The sequence below is a fragment of the Sorex araneus genome, chromosome 7 (assembly GCF_027595985.1).
Source record: "Sorex araneus isolate mSorAra2 chromosome 7, mSorAra2.pri, whole genome shotgun sequence".
NCBI lineage: Eukaryota > Metazoa > Chordata > Mammalia > Eulipotyphla > Soricidae > Sorex > Sorex araneus.
The window spans coordinates 19,728,334-19,746,411 of NC_073308.1; the positions used below are offsets into that span (position 1 = coordinate 19,728,334).

Sequence of the window (18,078 nt, forward strand, 5' to 3'; positions counted from 1 at the left end):
GCCTATTAAAGAGGCAGGCTGGGGGTTGGAGGGAAGCAGACACTGGTGGGTGGGGCTGGGTTGGAATGTGTGTTCCTAAAAATCTAGTATGGACACAACTGTAAACCACAGTGTCTAATTAAAAAAAAAAAAAGATTTAAAAGTGTCCATACTATCAATCCTTTCAATATAATAATACAGGAAGACCGGAGGTAGCCTCTGGCCAAACAGAAGAGCCTGTGACCAGCCTGGGGGAGACGTGTACCTACCACCACATTGCACCATTGATTGAGCCGGATGGGCAGGTCCCGGTGTGACTGCACCCACTTTGCGTAGGCAGGATACATCACTGAAGGGCGAGACAGACAAGGCGAATTAGTTAGCAGGTCTCTGGCTTCTCTGCAGACACTGGTCAGTTAGAGCACAAACTGACTCCTAAGAATTTAAGCACGGAGGTCAGGCTCACGGGCTTCCTGTGGTGATGGTAAGTGGTGGGCATTACTGGCTCACGGAGCAGACGACTTTACACATGTCTGCTCACACTGGACACACTTTATATCCTAGACACGGTTATTTCCCTTTAACAGTGAACTTGACTGCTCTTCACAGTCTGAGGGGATCGCTCCTGGTGGTTGGGATGGGAAAACACTGATAGATAGGGATCAAAGCCAAGGTCCCAGCATGCAAAGGATGTGGTCTCCACTCAGTCATCTATCTCCCTAAAAACACCCAGCAAAAAGAGTGCCCGAGACTCAGATTCAATCCCTGGGACTCTCAGAAGCAAGAACCAGGGGCTGAAAAGACTGTTTAGCAGGTAAGGCACTTGCCCTGCACAAGACTAAAACAGGTGTGATCCTTGTACCGTATATGGTCCCCAGAACCCCACCAGGAATGACCCCTAAGCACAGAACTAGGAGTAAGCCCTTATCACCAGTAGGCCCCCAAACAAAAAGCAAACAAATCAATGAAGATCATATACAGTATATACCATGCTGTATCCTAAGTTTATTTTATCCTGTAAAAAATCTCACTCAACCCATAAAGCAATGTAACTGTAATACTGAAGCTATGAAAACTGAGCTTAGAGAAGTTAACTGACTTCCTGAGCCCAGCACAGTTCCACATTACAGATGGGAAGAACTGAGGCTTCTGCTGGAGGTAGAAGCTAGTTCAGGGGAAGGAGCCCATGTTAGCTTAGCCTCCTCAGGGCACTGATGCTCAGCAAAGCAAGACAAGCTCTAGTGAATCTGGCTGTAGAAAAAAGCTGCCACAACCAGTGTATCATTGTATTTTCTATGCTTGCCACTAAAAGAATTAAATTAAGAGAAAGCAATCCTAATTCTCAAAGACAAATAATTACTTTGGAAGACATTAACAAGCTAAAAGGCTCAAAACATCCAAGTGGCATCCAGTCACTCCACCTAAGTGAGGATGAGGAGACCTCTCTAAGCAGAGCTAACAGCAGCTTCCTCTACCTTCCTTCCTCGCTGCACAGCCACGGAAAGCACAAACCAACTTACACATACCACTTCGGAACATGTAAAAACCCTACATGACAATAGTTATGATATTAAATTGACTGACAAAATCTGTGTGGGACTATGGCATTGAACATTAGTGCTTACAATGTTATCAATCACAACACAGGGATCCACTGGAACACCACTGGAGCATGTTAGAGAAAACCATAAATATATTTTGTTTTGCTTGGCCGGGGGGTGGGGGTTGTGGAGGCAGTGGGCCTTGAGCCACACTTGGCGGTGCTCATGGATTACTCCTGGCTTTGTGCTCAGGGAGATGCAGAGCTGGGGATCCAACCAGCCTTAATACCTGGTAAAAACCAGTGTGATGAATCTTCCTGTTCGCTCTTGGGCCACTCCTGGTGAGGCCAAGGCTAGCCCAGCCTGTGTGCAGGAAGAACCCGGTGCCAGGACTGGAAACCAGGACTCCTGCCACCTGGCCCGGACATGGAATGCTGTTCAATCAAGCCCGCCTTAAGTTTGTCAATGTTTATGAAAATGACATGGACCACAGGATTCTGAACAGATAAAAGCAGACTCAGTCCCAGGAGCTCTGAGCTGTGCCCGCGGCATTACCTGTCTCACTCGTTGGGCGGACTGCAATTGGTTCTGCCAATTCGGTTTTGCCAGACCTCGTAACCCATGCAACCTAGAGGGAGAAAAATCCTCTTTCAGACACCTTTGAAGAATATTTCAGAAGGACGACAAGTAAAGACAACTTGTTCTATTCAACTTCTGACCTACCCATGTAGGCAAGCGCAAGAACCTGCTATTGACTGCAGCTGAAAGCCATTTGGTTACTGTGACAAACACAACCATAGCACGCCTGGAGGTGGGACACATTTTCAGTAGCTTCACAGCTCTTGGGGCTGGAGACAGCACGGAGGGTAAGTGTCTGTCCTGCACGCAGCTGACCCGAATTCAGTCCCCAACACCCCATATGGTCCCTTGAGCCCAGCCAGGCATGATTCCTGAATGCAGAGCCAGGAGTCAGCCCTGAGCACTGACGGGTATGGCCCCAAACACAACCACCACCACCACCACCCAAAGTCCTCTAAACCAGCTGCTGCTTTGACAGGAACTTTAAGCAGCCACGCAAGTGCCAGCAGAGCTCAGAGACCCACCTCCGGGGCAAAGTCAGCCACGTGTGTCTTCTCTGTCTCCAGCGCGCTCTGAGACACGAACATTGGGAAGTAGCAGTTCTCGACACCCAGCTTCTTGATCTCAGAGTCAAAAAAGTCCTTGATGGCTTCCCAAATGGAAAAGGCCCAGGGCCGAAGAATATAGCAGCCACTGACATCATAGTACTCGATCATTTCTGCCTTTGTGATGACCTTTAGAAGAGAAAACAAACAGGTCAGTGAGCCACCACAGTGGGCATGGGGCTTGTCCTGCACGCGGCCACGCGAGGTTTGACCCCGGCACCACATATGGTCCTCCCAGCCCTGCAGAGAGAGACCCCAGAGTGCAGAGTCAAGACATTAGGCCTGAGCACTTATGTCTTCAGGTGTGGCCACAAAGGTACAACAACAACAACACTGTCTTTACAGCCTAAACTGGAGTTCAGAACTGGACAAACAAGCACCAACTCCAGAGACTCCCACTGCTGTTCCTTTTTAATCCTGGGCAGGAAAAGGACTTTTCTAGACTGCGATGCACAAAGGGCCTAGCCACACTTGCTTCCGCTTCTTCAGGCCTCAAGACTTTGAGACAAATCCCTCTCCTGTATAGTGAAGATCACATTGGGGGCCCGGACAGAGCCCACGGAGCATGCGGGAGGTGGGGTTCCCGAGTACAGGTGAACGTAGCCCCCTAACAAAACGATCCTCAAATGACTTCCTCTGATTCAATATGACCATCATCCGGCTACTTCTCTTGATCCTGGACTTTACGGAAACTCGCTCTGAAGGTGACAAAGGTACGAGGGCATCCCGACCACCCGTGCCCCCACTCTGCTTTCCAGGTTTCAGACTGCTAAAACAAACCAGTTTCTGAGGAACCTGAAAGCTAAAAACCAACCCCAGGCACACTCACCTGAGAATACCAATCCGCAAGATTCTCTTCTTTCTTTGCCTCCAGACCCAATCTACAGACGCGAAAGACAGATATACAGCTCTTAGTTCCCCTGCTGTAGGGACACGAACTGTCAGAGCCCTGGCCAGGCCCCGTGCCCCCTTACCTGGTCTGCTTTTTAGGTCCCTGGCCCTCTCCGGCCCCGCCAGAGGACAGGCCACTGCCCGGGCTCTTGGAGGGCTCCTTCTTCGGGCCATCATTCTGTTTCTGAGGCTTATTCTGCTTCTCCGACTTATTTTCTTTTTCTTTCTTCTTCTTGTCCTTGTCCTCAGACCCCGTAGCAGTGACCGGTTTGTACTCCACTCCCGTCAGGGCCTTGTACTGCGCCTTCAGCTGGAGGAGCTCCTGCACGGCCCCATCAACCTGGTCCTGGGCCAGGGGACTCAGAGTGGGCTCAGCTGCCACCACTGTCCACCAACCCCACACCCAGAGCTCACTCAGCACATGAGGACACAGCAACAAGCCAAGGGCACGGATGCAGGGGTGGGGATACTAGTAAAAGGTGACTGCAGGGACAAGACTGTGCAGAGAGCAAGTGTAGAACTGGACTGTAAAACAGCAGTCACTAGGCACATGGGGCTACTGAAATTAAATTAAAAACAGAAACAGTCCCTCGGGGCGGGAGTGTGTGCCTGGCCCGTGTCAGGCCCCGAGTTTTCAATTCCCAACACGCCCAGCCTCCGAGCACCAGCAGCCCGAGTAGCACCTCACTGCTGGGCCTGAGCACACATCAGTTCAGCCCCGATCCCCTGAGCAATGTTTGGGAGTCCCCTATACCTCTGGCCCCCAACTCAGTGCTGGGTCTCTACAGCTGTGCTGCTGGTACTGAAAGAATTAGTCAAGGTCGTTTCTACCAGGACAGAAAGTTTCACTGGGAACCCTAGTGGGAGATGAGAAACAGAAGCTTCTAGAAACTGCAACCATCTCACACTGTAATGACAGGAATCAATTCTCTGTGACTGATGAAACTTCTAAGTCTCCAGTCATAAATACTTGGATCCAGAAGTCCTACTCCTGGGACTGGGGCAGCTGCTGAGGAAGGACAAGAGCACAAGCTTCGCAGGAGAGAGGCCTCAGTTCCACCCCCAACAGACACGGTACCCAAGCACCGCCAGGTGCGTCCATCCACCCAGCATCAAACACCAAATTCCCCTGCTGCTCTCCAGACAGCACAACCAGAACACAATACTCCAGATGAAACTTCCCTTTGAAATGGCTGGAGAGACAGCTCAATGAGCAGAGCACATGCTTTGCACACAGAGGCCTGAGTTGCCCGAGTCCTTAGCACAGAGCCAGGTGCAGTCCAAAATCAACAACAACCAAAAAACAACAAAAACCAGAAAAGAAGTGAGTTGCAGGAAAGAGAATCAAAGAGCTCTGAGGGTGAACAAAACAGCCAGGAGCTGGCAGGTCCCGGGTGCACCGCAGGACTGTGCAAGCCGGAGATGCGAAGGATGGAAGCAGAGGTCACTGTGACCACACACGCAGTCCAGTGGTGAGACAGGATCAGAGGCAAAGCCAACCCCAGGTCCATCCCTGGTGCTCAAATAATCCCTCGGGCACCTCTGGGGTAGCCTGGGAAATCCCTGGCAGCCCGGAGCAGACATAGTAACTGGCCACAGCTGGCAGGGGACAAAGATAGCCTCCTTCTTCCCCCATGGACATGGCACTGACCTTAGAGGCCTTCTCCGCTTTAAGCTTTCTGACCACATCCCCCTGAGCAGCCACTTTGTTGAAAAGAGCTTTGGCTTCCGGTGTTTCTGGAGCACTGGGCTGAGAGGTCTGGGCCGGGGCTGCGCCTGAGCTCTGAGGCGGCAAGGGCTGTGCAGGAGGAACATAGTCCTTCCCGGTCTTCTCCTTATACTGCGCTTTCAGGGACAGTAAGCATTCCACTGCCTCGCCGATCTTAGCCTGAGTGCAAAGAGGAGAAACAGAAATACTTCATACTTGTCCAATTTTTCCATGATATTAAGAAGCCATGACTACCGGAGATGTTGTCAATAAATCCATCACAAATAATCCAACTATGCAAGAGTTGGAATCACTGGTCTGAAATAATGGATCAAACATTTCTCTGTGCTAAAACAGAACAGGGCGCTCTTGTCTTGCATGTAGCAACCTCTCGGTTGGTCCCCAGCACTGCATGGTCCCCTGAGCACTCCCGGCTGTGGCCCCAAAATCAAAATAAATCAATTCCTCCTCCCTCCCTCCCTTCCTCCCTCCCTCCCTCCCTCCCTCCCTCCCTCGTCCCCCATTCTCTCCCTTCCCTTCCCCCTCTTTCTCTTTCATCTTTTGAGGTCACAGCTGGCAACACTCAGGGGTTGCTCCTGACTTTGCACTCAGTGATCACTCCTGACAATGCTCAAGAGACCACATGGGATGCTGGGAATCGAAGCCAGGTCAGCTGCGTGCAAGGCAAATGCCCAATCTGCTGTACTATTGTTCCAGCCCCCACGCTTTATTAAATAAAGTAAAATAAGTAAATGAAGAGGAAGAACAAAAATTCCCATTTGGGGGCTCATGAACACTGTGCCAGAGCTAAGTTTTTCCACGACTCATCTGATTCACTTGTGAAACAACCCTCACATCTGGATTTTCTACTCGAAAATCTGAAAGCAGCAGGGCCCAGAAAGACAGTGCACCATAGTAATCCTGGGCACCATGTGGGTCCCTGAGCGCCATCAGAAGTGATCCCTGAGCACAGAGCCAGGAATAGGTTTACTACAACCGATCTGGCTAAATATCTTCACCAAGAGATTCTAAACACAAGGCCAGAATTTATGCTCCAAAGCTGCTATCATCTGCATATTCACAGGAAAGAGCCTGTACTCCTCTGGCTGCCATTCAGGCCTGCCGGTGCTAGCGTTACTCTTCCAGGGCCCCGGGACAAGGTGCCAAACCAGCAGCCTCAGCACCAGCCAGACATCCTTCAAGAGACGCGGTCTGTCTCCTCCGTCCCGAAGCAGAAGCTGCAACGGAGCCCACCAAGCTCCCCACTAACTCTGACATCCAATAAAGCCCGTCATCTACCCTGAAGCACTCCTCAAGGGCTGGGGAATGAGGCTCAGAGGCAGGGCACCCCGACCCTCACCCCACCTGTGGGAATACTGGGTCCTTAGCGCTGCCACCAACACCGCCAGAAAGAGAAAAGCAGTTCCTCTGCAGTGTGCTCGCTCGTAAAGGGCTTGATTCTTGCCCCTGCTCTGCGACTTCGCTCATTCCTCCTCACAGCTAACATGGGATCATGTGCTCTGTTACCCCCATCCATCCCACTGCAAAGGCCCTGAGGATCTCTGGAGTTCAGCCCAAACCTGGATCACAGCCTGCTTCAGGCACTGTCAACACACAACATGCATGATGACCCAGAATCCTGAGCTCGTAGCTCCTGACAGTGGACTTGAGCTAGTATGGAGCACTGACCTTGGCGGCTTTCTCAGCTTTCAGCTTCCGAACAGTCTCCCCTTGGGCCGCGACCGCCTCATACAGAGCCTGAGCAGACAGAGCACTGGGTGCTGCCTGGGCAGTGGTCTTCGGGGGCCCGGCGGCAGGAGGGCAGCCAGGCTTGTACTCCTGGCCCGTTTTCTCCTTATACTCCGCTTTCAAAGCCAGAAGCTGCCGGACAGCTGCGTCGATCTCTTCCTTGGTGGCTTTCCTGGCTTTTAACTCGCGTACAGCATCCCCCTGAGTGGCCACTCGGCTGTACAGAACCATGGGGTCTTCCACTACAGCACGGGGATCACTCACGGCAGGAGCTGCCCGACCCTTCAGAGCAGCAGCTGTCTACAGAGCGAAACCAGAAGGAAACAGTTACACAACTCCCCTCATGCAGGATCAAACCATTTCACATTTTAAGATCAAAACAAACACTTAAAACTTTACATGGTGTTGGAGAGTAGTACAATGAGGGGAAGGTGCTTTCCTTGTTCCTGGCCAGCATGATTTCAATCCCCTCCATCCCATATCGTCCCCCAGCCAGGGGGTAACTGGGTGCAGAGCCAGGAATAGCCCTGAACACTGCTAGGCTTGGCCCCCAAACAATAACTCTTATTTTGCAAGGTGTTTTATGTGAAAGAATGAGTAAGCTAACAAGTCCTCGTCGGTACATGTAAGCCAGTGGTCATCTGCAGAGCACACTCCCGTGCCCGGCTGCGGAGCCACCGACACAGCACACGCTCACCTCAGTTTTCGAGGCTTCCACTTTGGTCTTTTCCTTTGACCCGGCTGTTGGCATCTCCTTCGTGTGTCCGTCCGGAATATATATTAAGACACACGGGGCTTCTTTGCAGCTATACGGGCTGACGAATAGAAGGGCAAAGCAAAGTTCATTTGAAAGAATGCTGACAGGGGCTGGAGTGATAGCATAGAGGGTAGGGCGTTTGCCTTGCATGCGGCCGACCCGGGTTCGATTTTCAGCATCCCATATGGTCCCCCAAGCACCACCAGGAGTAATTCCTGAGTGCAGAGCCAGGAGTAACCCCTGAACATGAACACTGCCAGGTGTGACCCAAAAAGCAAAAAAAAGAAAGAACGCAGACAGTGACTCCAATGTAAATCCTCGATGAACTCACTGGCGGGCTCATACCTCTCCAGGAGAGAAAGCCTGTTCCCTCCCCTAGTTGGATTAAATAATTTTGCCCAAGGGCCCGGGAAAGCTCAGTGAAAGGGGATGTCTAAAGTTTGATCCCAGGACCACACAACAACAAAATACCCCGATGACTATATCATCATTTTGCCCACAGAAAAAGTAAGACTTTTTCTGAACAACATTAAACTCAAAGATGGGCTAGAATTTAAAAAGCATAACTTGCTAAGGTCATACTTATTCTGAGTTCTCATTATTAAAGCCTGAAATACTGAATACAGAAATCAAAACAATATAGGGCTTCAGCAGAAGCTGCATTTTTGAAATATTTGCTGTAGTATTTTGCTGGTTCCCCCTTGGACAGTTGATTTACTGACCTGACGGGCTCGTAAGGCTGGTCGCAGATGAAGAAGCCCCGTCTCTGCAGCTGTATGATGTCTCCCTTTCGGAGATCTTTAAGACAGGGATCCCCCAGCATTAGCTCTTCATGCTGCAAAGAGTGAAGCAGGCAACATCAAAACACCAAAAACAACCTGAAAACACAGTATCTCCATCCCCATTCCTGGAATGTTCTTTTACTTAGCATTCCCATATTAAAGATGTTGAAAATTTTACCACTTTAGCACATTAAGAGCAAAGGGTGAAAAATATCAAATAAAGATTAGCAGTCACGGTGGCAATTTTTAAAGCTAACGGCATAAACTGAGTGACTGCAGGAAACGTTAAAGAGAACTGACGCCTGGTGCCAGCAGAGCCATGAGTCTGCCACAATGTGGGGAACACAGGCACAAGGTGAGCAGGTGCCAGCATGAGAGGCCAAAGGTGCAGCCGCCATCACTCAGACCTGAAGCCTGAGCGCCATGCCTGAAGCCCAGCTTCATTGGCTGGCTTTGCACACCTTTTTTTCCCTTTAGCTTTTTTTGGGGCCACACCCAGGTGTGCAAGGCAAGTTATCTCTCTGGCCCCATCACTCACATTCTTGAACCTCACTGGGCCTCACTTTCCAACACTTACAAAATGGGGACATTAGTCTTCGAGTCTGACTCAGTCCTACGTATCATTTTTACCTTGAGGAGAAGAATCCCTGGAGCGCCTTTCCCAATTCAAAAGCAATTTCCCTAAACCGTGTACTAGGGTTTGCAGGAAGGCTACCTTCGTGTTCCTGTTAATGTACTGCTTGAAGTCCTCGTCCTTCCCGAGCACAGGCTTTGTGATCAAGTGCTCATAAGTGACACAGACAGCTGGCACAGGAGGCGCGCGCGTGCTATCTGCAAGCCAAGTGATCTTCGTTGTTTTCTTGTAGTCTTTGTTCTCCAAATTCAATTTCGCATCAAGAGATACAATTTTCCCATCTGCACTCCTAGATGTAAGATTAAGAAGTTAAAATATGATGGGGCTGGAGCGATCACACAGCAGGTAGGGCGTTTGCCTTGCACTCGGCCGACCCAGGTTCGATTCCCAGTATCCCATACGGTCCCCTGAGCACCGCCAGGAGTAATTCCTGAATGCAGAGCCAGGAATAACCCCTGTGCATTGCCGGGTGTGACCAAAAAAAAAAGCAAAAAAAAAAAAAAAAAAAGTTAAAATATGAGTTAAAATATGAACAAATGAATTTCAAGTGCCAAAAATGCTTGATTGGGTTCTGTATTGTGATTGCTCGGCCTCATCACAGTCTTCAAGAGTCCTCCACGAAAAAACTGTAGATAAGCAGCAGATGATAAAAGGCCCTCTGAAGCCTTCCAGAAATTTTTCTATTGAGATGCAGTGATTATCAACCTTTACAAGTAAAAAGGCTGACACCTCCCGGATAACATGGAATAGTCACAAAACAGCACATGTAGGGGCCAGGACAGGACAGTAGGGAGGGCACTTGCCTTGTTGCTGGCTAACCCAGGTTCCACCCCAGCATTACTGGTGCCCCGAGCCCTGCTAGGTGAGGCCCCAAAGACAGAAACAAAAAGCAAGCACATTTAACACAGGTCTCAGATCTCTGGCTGAACAGACCTCTTTGGCAACAGAACTGGGCCTGCACTGAGGACTTTACTGCAGGAAGTGAAGGAAGGCTGAAACGTCTCTTCTCTGTGTTTATGAACCAAGAGTTCTTACTTGTGTACTTTAGTGATGTTGATGTTGCCCCAGTTGATGAAAGTCACCATCTCCCCCTCTGACAGCGTATCTGCGTCGGCCCCTTCGATGAAGACTCGAGGGCTGTACCACACAGGCTTCAAGCCAACATCAGGATTCTGGTGGACAAAAACAGAAGTGTATTGGCTAAAGTAACACACTGAGCCCAGAGAAAAAGGGATGTGCTTGGTCATCCAAGATCAAATGGAAGCTGCGTGTGCACTATTTGCGTCTCTGCCCTGTGTCACTGGATCTGCCACCTGACCTATAACGTGATGGGTGACCTACAATCATTGTTTTCAGAGCTGAACCACTTTGTGGGTGTCTCTCCAGCCAGGTCCTGCTTTGCAATCCAAGTTTGCTCTTGCTGGAGAGCAAAGACCCCACTACCCAGGGACTGCAGACCTGCCACCTCCACAGCGATTTTTATAAGCTCAGATATGTGAGACCTGAGGCATATGAGGTCTGAGGCATTCACTGTGCAAGGAGATCGGTTTGTATTTTCAAAAGAAAAAACAAGCTTCTGGGAACACAGAGACAGTACAGCAGGTATGGCGGTCAACCTGGGTTCCAACCCCTGCATTCCATAGTGTCCCCTGAGTCTGCCAGGAATGAGTCCAGAAGGCAGAACCAGGAGTAAGGCCCGAATACTGGTTGAGTGGGGTCAGGAGTAAGGCCTGAGTATTGCTGAGTGGGGCCTAAAACAAGCAAAAAAGTAGTCAATGCCATGACCTGTTAACAGAAAGGTGATCACAGACTTTGGAATATTTTCATGAGTTCATATTTTAACTCCTATATTTTAACTTCTTAATCTTACATCTAGGAGTGCAGATGGAAAAATTGTATCTCTTGATGCAAAATTGCCTTTGGAGAACAAAGACTACAAGAAAACAACAAAGATCACCCAGGAATACATAATTCAGGACCACTCACCTAACTTTACCATTGACCAATGCAGTTCTTCATTCTGCATTTCACACAGGAACAGAACAGAGCTGAGTCTATCAGCATATAGACTCAGCCTACAAGGTCAGAGATGTAGCTACTGGCCTATATGCTCCGCATGCAGGTCTGAGTTCGGGCCCCAACATCACAGGGTCCTGGGACCCCTGCTGTGAGTAACCCCAAGAGCAACATTGGGAGTAGCCCAAGCACAACCATGTGTGACCCCCCCCCCATAACTATATATGTGCATAGATTCCTCTTGCCCCATAATATACACCAGTCTGCCATTTGCACGAACAAAGAATCAGCACTGAGTTCTTGATGATATGATATGCTATGGAAAAAATTAAGTGGGGCTTGGGGTTTGTCTCAAGTGGCAGAGCCTGGCCACGTTTGACCGATGGTGCTACATGACCCCTGAAAGGGCCTGACCTGAGCAACCCCAGAGTGACCGCACCACCACCACCTTTCTCATCCACAAGTTCTGCAGCAAGGAAACCATAGTATTTTTTTTCCCACAGTGCTAATCCCAGGAAATGCTGGATGGAAAAGCGGCCTCAAAACCAGGCTCCCAAGCAGAGCTCGGGGTCACAGGAGCCCTGTTCCTGTCCCTGCTATAACAGATATGACATGGGGAACCCCAGAACCTTCGGGTGCTTGGCCACTTCCTTCATCTCTTCCCGCGCCTCAGGGATGTTCACTGGGACCACTTCCCTCTTCAGTAAGGCCACAAAGCGGGGGGCAACTGGGTCGATGACCTGTAACAAACACATCCTCATGGTCAGATGGTCCAAGTTTTAAACACTTCCTCTGGAAACCAACAGCCCAGGAATACTAACTGGCTTGCTTTGTTACTGCATTTACTAATTTTTTTGTTTTGGTTCACCTGTTGTATCTCTTCCCTAGCATTTGTCAAGCAGAAAAAAAGAAAAAAGAATCATGAATGAAGACTGTATGAATTTAGTCTCTTCGAAGGTGCTTCAGCATGTTTCTGCAATCACAAGCAGGCGGTGTGGCACCATAGCAAGGAAGGCACCATAGCAAGGAAAACAGCATTAGGCCACTATAATAAGGCAATCCTGCAGACTCACAGTGACAGGAAGCTCCCTCGACTGCATGAACGGACCACCCAGCTCATCTCTTCTGCCTCCAGAAGTACCTATTGGGTCTGTTTCACTTCTCGATTCAATTTGAAATGCTCTAAGGGGGACAGTCCGTACAATAGTGCTGGGACGCTAAAGAAAAGCCAAGGGAAGGAAAATGCGGACAAACGCTATTGGCAAGTCAAGAAGGTGACCAATGACGCTGACCCAGCCAGTCTGGTTGGCATTTGGGTTTTTGGTCGTTGCCACTGCTGTGTGGGCAGGTTGGTTTCCTTGGGGAGAATTTTAGGGTTAGGGTCAGTAGTGATTCTAGGAATCAAGAGAAGCCATCTCAGAGGCTGATTCAGAGCCCAAGACAGACGTGGATGCCCCAGCCTGGGCCTGCCGAGCTCTATCTGCTTCTGTCCTGGCTGGCCTGAAACTGGCACCAGCCTCTCTCCAAACCCCCCACTTCACTCTCCTCTTCCTGAGGCCATTTTGGTTTTTCACTAGTTGCAGGCTCTCACGCTTCTACTGCACTAGAGTGATGAGTGACAGAACATGACAAGCAGGCCAGTCCTTTAGCCTGTGATTTCCTTACCAGAGCTGGAAGGAGAAATTTCTGCTCAGTGCAGCTTCATTTCCACAACCGATGGGAAAAGAAAACTATCTCTCCCACTGGCCAATAATAAGGAGCTCTTTAGAGCAAAGGCTCCCAAATTTAACTGGCCTAATGCCCCTTTTTCAGGAGGGAAAAAAATCCCACCTGAGTGAAAATCTACCACTCTCAGCAAACAAACAGAAGCACCCCCAACTGGTGAACCTGAAGCTGCAGCCCCCCCACTCTGGGAAATGATGACAGGCTATCGTAGAAGCCTGTCCAGTCACCCTAAGAATGATTCTCATGGTCCCATGTCATCTGGAAACACCCTGAAATAGCATCTAGGGGCCAAAGAGACAGGAGAGCAGGAAGGGCACTTGCCAGGCACCCCCTATGGTCCCCTGAACACTGTCAGGAGTAATTCCTGAGTGCAGAGCCAGGAGTAAGCCCCGAGTAGCAGTGGGTGTGCCCCCTCCTAACCACCCCGAAGAAACAGCATCCTACAAGGGATTAAAGGAGCTTGAGAACTCTTGGGGCAAGTTTATTAAGTCTTTCTCATTGCCCAAACCGCACATTTCTAGGAAAAAAAAAAAGTCTCTAGAGTTGTGGTTTCCCAACTATTCCTAAGAGTCCTCAGGACTCCCCAAAGTGCCTCCATCAGGCAAGAAGCGGAAGGTGAGGGCAGGCTTGGGACTGAAGGAAATCAGAGCCCACACCCTACAGCATAACACCCTGCCACTCACATGCTTATTTTCAGAGACTTTCATATTTGTGGGGTGGGGACAGAGAGAAGGCTGAACTTCTGATTCCTCAGAAGTTGATTCCTCACTAAGCACAGGTACAAGGGAAAGGGATGAGAGCTGGGGAAATTATTACATCATCATCATAATAGTAAAGTGAATATTAAACTAACGCAGCTCAAGAAGTTGCAGACAAGCAGCAGCTCTGAAATGAGCACACATCTCGAAGCTGCTTCTGCCTTATCTGAGAAGATTCTCTCAGTACATGAAATCAAGAAGATCAGTGAAGTGAGTACTAAGTAAGGAATTGAAATGTCTCCTACGAGTATCTTGGAGGCTTTACTTCGGAACTAGAAAGAGCCCAGTTACGATACAAAAAAGAAATCATGTACTAGTTTCCATCGAGATGAAAAGGAGAAAACAAAGATCACGATATATTCAGAGGGCTATCAGGATGACTTCTGTCTGTTTGGGGGCAGTACCCAGGGGTACTCAGCTCTGTCCATAGCGCCCACTTCACAGCGTCATACCCCACAGCTCACTGACGCTCCACTTGGATTTCATCTGCAGGCTGGAGAGACTATTTCATGAGCCAAGCACATGCCCTGCATGCTGGAGGCCTAGGTTCAGACCCCGGGCCCTGAGGACCACCAAGAGCAAGTGACGAAACAATGCAATAGTAAGCAGAGACTGTAGCACTCCCACCCCACCCCCCCCCCAAAAAAAAAACCACCTCTGTCCCTCCAGGCCCCAGGAAAGATGAAGTAAAGGAGTTATGGAAAGTTGGCATGAAGACCAGCAACAGAAACAGAGAGAGATGCGATGCCACAGAGCTGGTTGACAGAAACTCTGCTCTCAGGATGGTGCCTGATGGTGATGAACCTGGACAGGCTAGGCCAAGAGAACTGAAAACCCCGCACACAGCCACTCAGCATGCAAGAAGGATTCTCTTCTGCTTGCCTTAAAAGGACAGATGGGAAGGACTGACCCCATGGGCTGAAACAACAGCCACACAATTCTGGGAGCTGGAAAACCCTCGCTTCTGAGCAGGCAGCTGCCTCCTCTCTACGTCCGTGGCACACTGACCAGTCTACCTGGTCAGAGAGGGGCTTCAGGGGCCAGAGACAACTATGGGGAAGGTGCTGGCCTTCCCTGCAGCTACCTGGGTTCCATTCCTGCAGTACACGAGGTCTCCTGATCCCACCGGGAGTGATGCCAGAACAGACTGCAGAGAGTGGAGCAGAGGGGAAGGTGGGGAGCAGGGAGAGGAGCAGAGGGGAGGATGGGGAGCAGGGAGTGCAGCAGAGGGGAGGCTGTGGAGCAGGGAGAGGAGCAGAGAGGAGGATGGGGAGCAGGGAGTGGAGCGGAGTGGAGGGGAGCAGAGCAGGGTGGAAGGTGCTGGCAGACACATCTTCGGAACATTGAAAGGAAATGCACGGTGTGCAGTTGGAGGCAGTATTAGAAAGGTAAACAAGTGGAGGAGAGGAAGGACAAGACTCTACAAGACACCAACAAATGAGGGGGAAACAATGACCCAAAGTCTCAATGGCCATCACAGGAGCACAACTAATACTACCTAAAAGCAAGTATCCGAGACGTTCCATCTCATGCAAAGGTTCAGGGAACGCCATAGTGACAGGGGGGCCCCAGGGAGGCCCCAGGAGGGAAGACGGGGCTTTGTAAGAGGAAACGAGGAAGAAAGCGCTGTTCATCCCAACAAAGCTCTGGCTGCTGGTGAAGCGCATCTCATTATTCTGAACCAAGTGCTGTGGAGCCTTACTGTGGAGCTTTTCTGGGACTTGGAAGCTCTGAAATGTTTATCACTGAAACATTCACCAGTCTTAACTTTGCCCGTGAATTTGGCTTTGTCAATTATTAGTAACTGCAGCAACAGCAAGAACCAATTATTAATTCCTTGATGCAGGACAAGCGAAACAGATTTAACAGACTCGATCAAATAAATTCACAACACATGCGAGACAAGCAACTATTTCTCAGGCAAGGCATTGGCACGGTCGGCAGCAACACCAAGACTCAACAGCGCACAATCACAAAACTGAATCTGAAACCAGGCACACAACTGTTTGCCTTATTATAGTGTCTAAGGATCTGCTTCCAATTCGTGATTAGCAATACGAAGGAGTACAGCGGAAAAAAGTGTGTAACTTGAAAACTGTCCTCTTGGGACACAAGGGAGTGGGGTTTGCCAAATCTTCCCTTTGCCTCTTAAGAGTTCAGAGGACAAAATTTTGAAAAAAAATCACACACACACAAAAATAGGAATAATGCATTTTCAGTGGATTTGGACAGGCTAGTCCGACAAATGTGATTGTGCTTCAAAGCTGGTGTAACATGTATTATGCTCAAAGCTATGTGCTTAGGAAGGCAAGGAGAAGCATCATGAAATACCTTCTTACAGAGCGCTCGCAGCTTGAAAGCAGAAAAATGAAATGCAGAGTTCAAAAAAGATGGACAGAAACACTGTGACCCTTCCCCCCATGATTCCAAGTGTGTCTGCTTTAGTCACCGCCACTTGTTTGGAATATTAATAGGCTTAATGTCCCGCCTCTGTTCAAAAAAGGAAAACATTCCATTTTCCTGAAAGACTGCAAAATGACAATAACCTTCACAAACATTTGCTGTGAGAAATATGAATTAATTCTAAATGGATCATTCAGGAGACAGGCATGGAAAAAGAGGACCCATACCCCAAAGTATGTACCTTTTTGTTAAATGCCCAAATTTTGTCCCATTCCATGTTCACAACAGACCGTGAGGAGCCCTAGAAAAACAAGCATGAAATCACATCAACCCCACGACCACAAAGAGGGGAAGCAGTTAGAATACTGTCATTTAGCTAAGCAAGTCAGCAAAAATAAATAAATAAACCCAATAAATGCAAGTATACTTCCACTGGGATCTAAAGCATCATTTTTAACATACATATGTAGCCATAATTTTATGTAAAAGTAATGCAGCTACCCTGAACAGCAGGGAGCAAAGACAGGCTTTGCTGGTACTGCTGCTGCTTCTGTTCATTCCTAGGCTAGGGCTAAGGCATGCTCCACATACCCTTAAAAAATGCCATTAGCGGGGCTGGAGTGATAGCACAGCGGGTAGGGCGTTTGCCTTGCACGCGGCCGACCCGGGTTCAAATCCCAGCATCCCATATGGTCCCCTGAGCACCGCCAGGGGTGATTTCTGAGTGCATGAGTCAGGAGTGACCTCTGTGCATTGCTAGGTGTGACGCAAAAAAAAAAAATGCCATTAGCCCTTGTAGTTTAAGGAACAAACGCAGAATAAGAGAAATGGCAACAGGAAGACTAAAGAGTGGGGGAGGGAGGCTGGAGAGATGGGCAGTTGCCCGCCACATGGCCAACCCAAGTCCCATCCCCGGCATCCCATATGGTTCCCCAAACACCACCAGGAGGGATTCTGAGTGCAGAGCCAGGAGTAACCCCTGCGCAGTGCCAGGCATTCCCCACCCCCTGCAAAAAGGAAGTAAAGACTAATGAGATACAAGGGAAAGCCAGAGCAGCAGAGCTCACCTGGGCGGCGATGAACTGCTTCAGTCCCTCCACTGTCATTCCTCTCCGCAGGACACCGCGCACTGTGGGAAACCGAGGGTCATCCCTGGGGGAGAGGGAGAGTCTCGTGGGTGTCGGAAAGACCAGAGAATTTGTTTTAAAGGACAGATGCAGAGGGCACAAAACACCTTAACGAACGGTAAGTGGGACAGCCACAAATGACTAGACTGACAGCTGGACAGAGCAGACAGGCAGAGCACAAGACCAGCAGGGCCATGGCCAGGAAGGGACACTGCTAGCAGCTCAGATGCTGCGCCGCTGGGCACGGGAAAGGCATGTCTGCAGAAGCAGACATTGAAGGGGCATCTTCAAGACATGCAGAATCCAATATAGGAAAACAGCCTTTTACATTTTTACTTTTGTGAGCTGCCAGGGCAAGTCCCCAACAGGGAGCTGCACTCACAAAAAAGCATGTCTGAGCTATCAATCCGACTGAGTAGGTCTGCCATGCCCTATACATGGGGCCCCAAGGCAAACTTGCCTCGTACCCAGTTTAGATCCACAGAAAAACAGTACAAAATGTATACTGTTCATGTAAGTATTGGGGCCACACTCAGCTGCCCAGCTATGTTCAGAGATTACTCCTGGCTCTGTGCTCAGGGATCACTCCTACTGGGGCTCAGGGAACCATATGAAAAATCAAATTCAGGTTGGCTGAGTACAATTTTATGTATTATATAGACATCTACACTTTAATATTTTTATTTATAATATTTAACTTCAATAAATTTTGAGTTAACAAATTGTATTTATAATCTTATTTTCACAAAATCTCATAATTTTATAAATATCTAATATTTAAATGTTAATCATAGGTGCAATAAATACAAACTCTAAAAGTATAT

The 18,078-nt window shown here is 49.1% G+C and overlaps 1 protein-coding gene across 2 annotated transcripts in view; it reads right to left on the bottom strand.

Annotated features, from left to right (window-relative positions):
• The window catches only part of EPRS1 (glutamyl-prolyl-tRNA synthetase 1), a 49,671-nt gene that overhangs the window by 10,252 nt on the left and 21,341 nt on the right, over nucleotides 1–18,078 (bottom strand). The window contains exons 11-25 of one of the 2 annotated variants that reach the window (XM_055144310.1): nucleotides 17,195–17,279; nucleotides 16,369–16,428; nucleotides 16,056–16,076; nucleotides 11,871–11,981; nucleotides 10,261–10,397; nucleotides 9,307–9,514; nucleotides 8,532–8,644; nucleotides 7,750–7,867; nucleotides 6,993–7,352; nucleotides 5,247–5,483; nucleotides 3,679–3,941; nucleotides 3,534–3,585; nucleotides 2,624–2,833; nucleotides 2,076–2,148; nucleotides 249–328 (exon numbers count right to left, since the gene is read on the bottom strand). In XM_055144310.1, the coding sequence (XP_055000285.1) occupies nucleotides 249–328; nucleotides 2,076–2,148; nucleotides 2,624–2,833; nucleotides 3,534–3,585; nucleotides 3,679–3,941; nucleotides 5,247–5,483; nucleotides 6,993–7,352; nucleotides 7,750–7,867; nucleotides 8,532–8,644; nucleotides 9,307–9,514; nucleotides 10,261–10,397; nucleotides 11,871–11,981; nucleotides 16,056–16,076; nucleotides 16,369–16,428; nucleotides 17,195–17,279 (2,128 nt within the window). The remainder of the gene's footprint in view (nucleotides 1–248; nucleotides 329–2,075; nucleotides 2,149–2,623; nucleotides 2,834–3,533; nucleotides 3,586–3,678; nucleotides 3,942–5,246; nucleotides 5,484–6,992; nucleotides 7,353–7,749; nucleotides 7,868–8,531; nucleotides 8,645–9,306; nucleotides 9,515–10,260; nucleotides 10,398–11,870; nucleotides 11,982–16,055; nucleotides 16,077–16,368; nucleotides 16,429–17,194; nucleotides 17,280–18,078) is intronic. The other variant, XM_004613013.2, reaches the window with a different exon arrangement.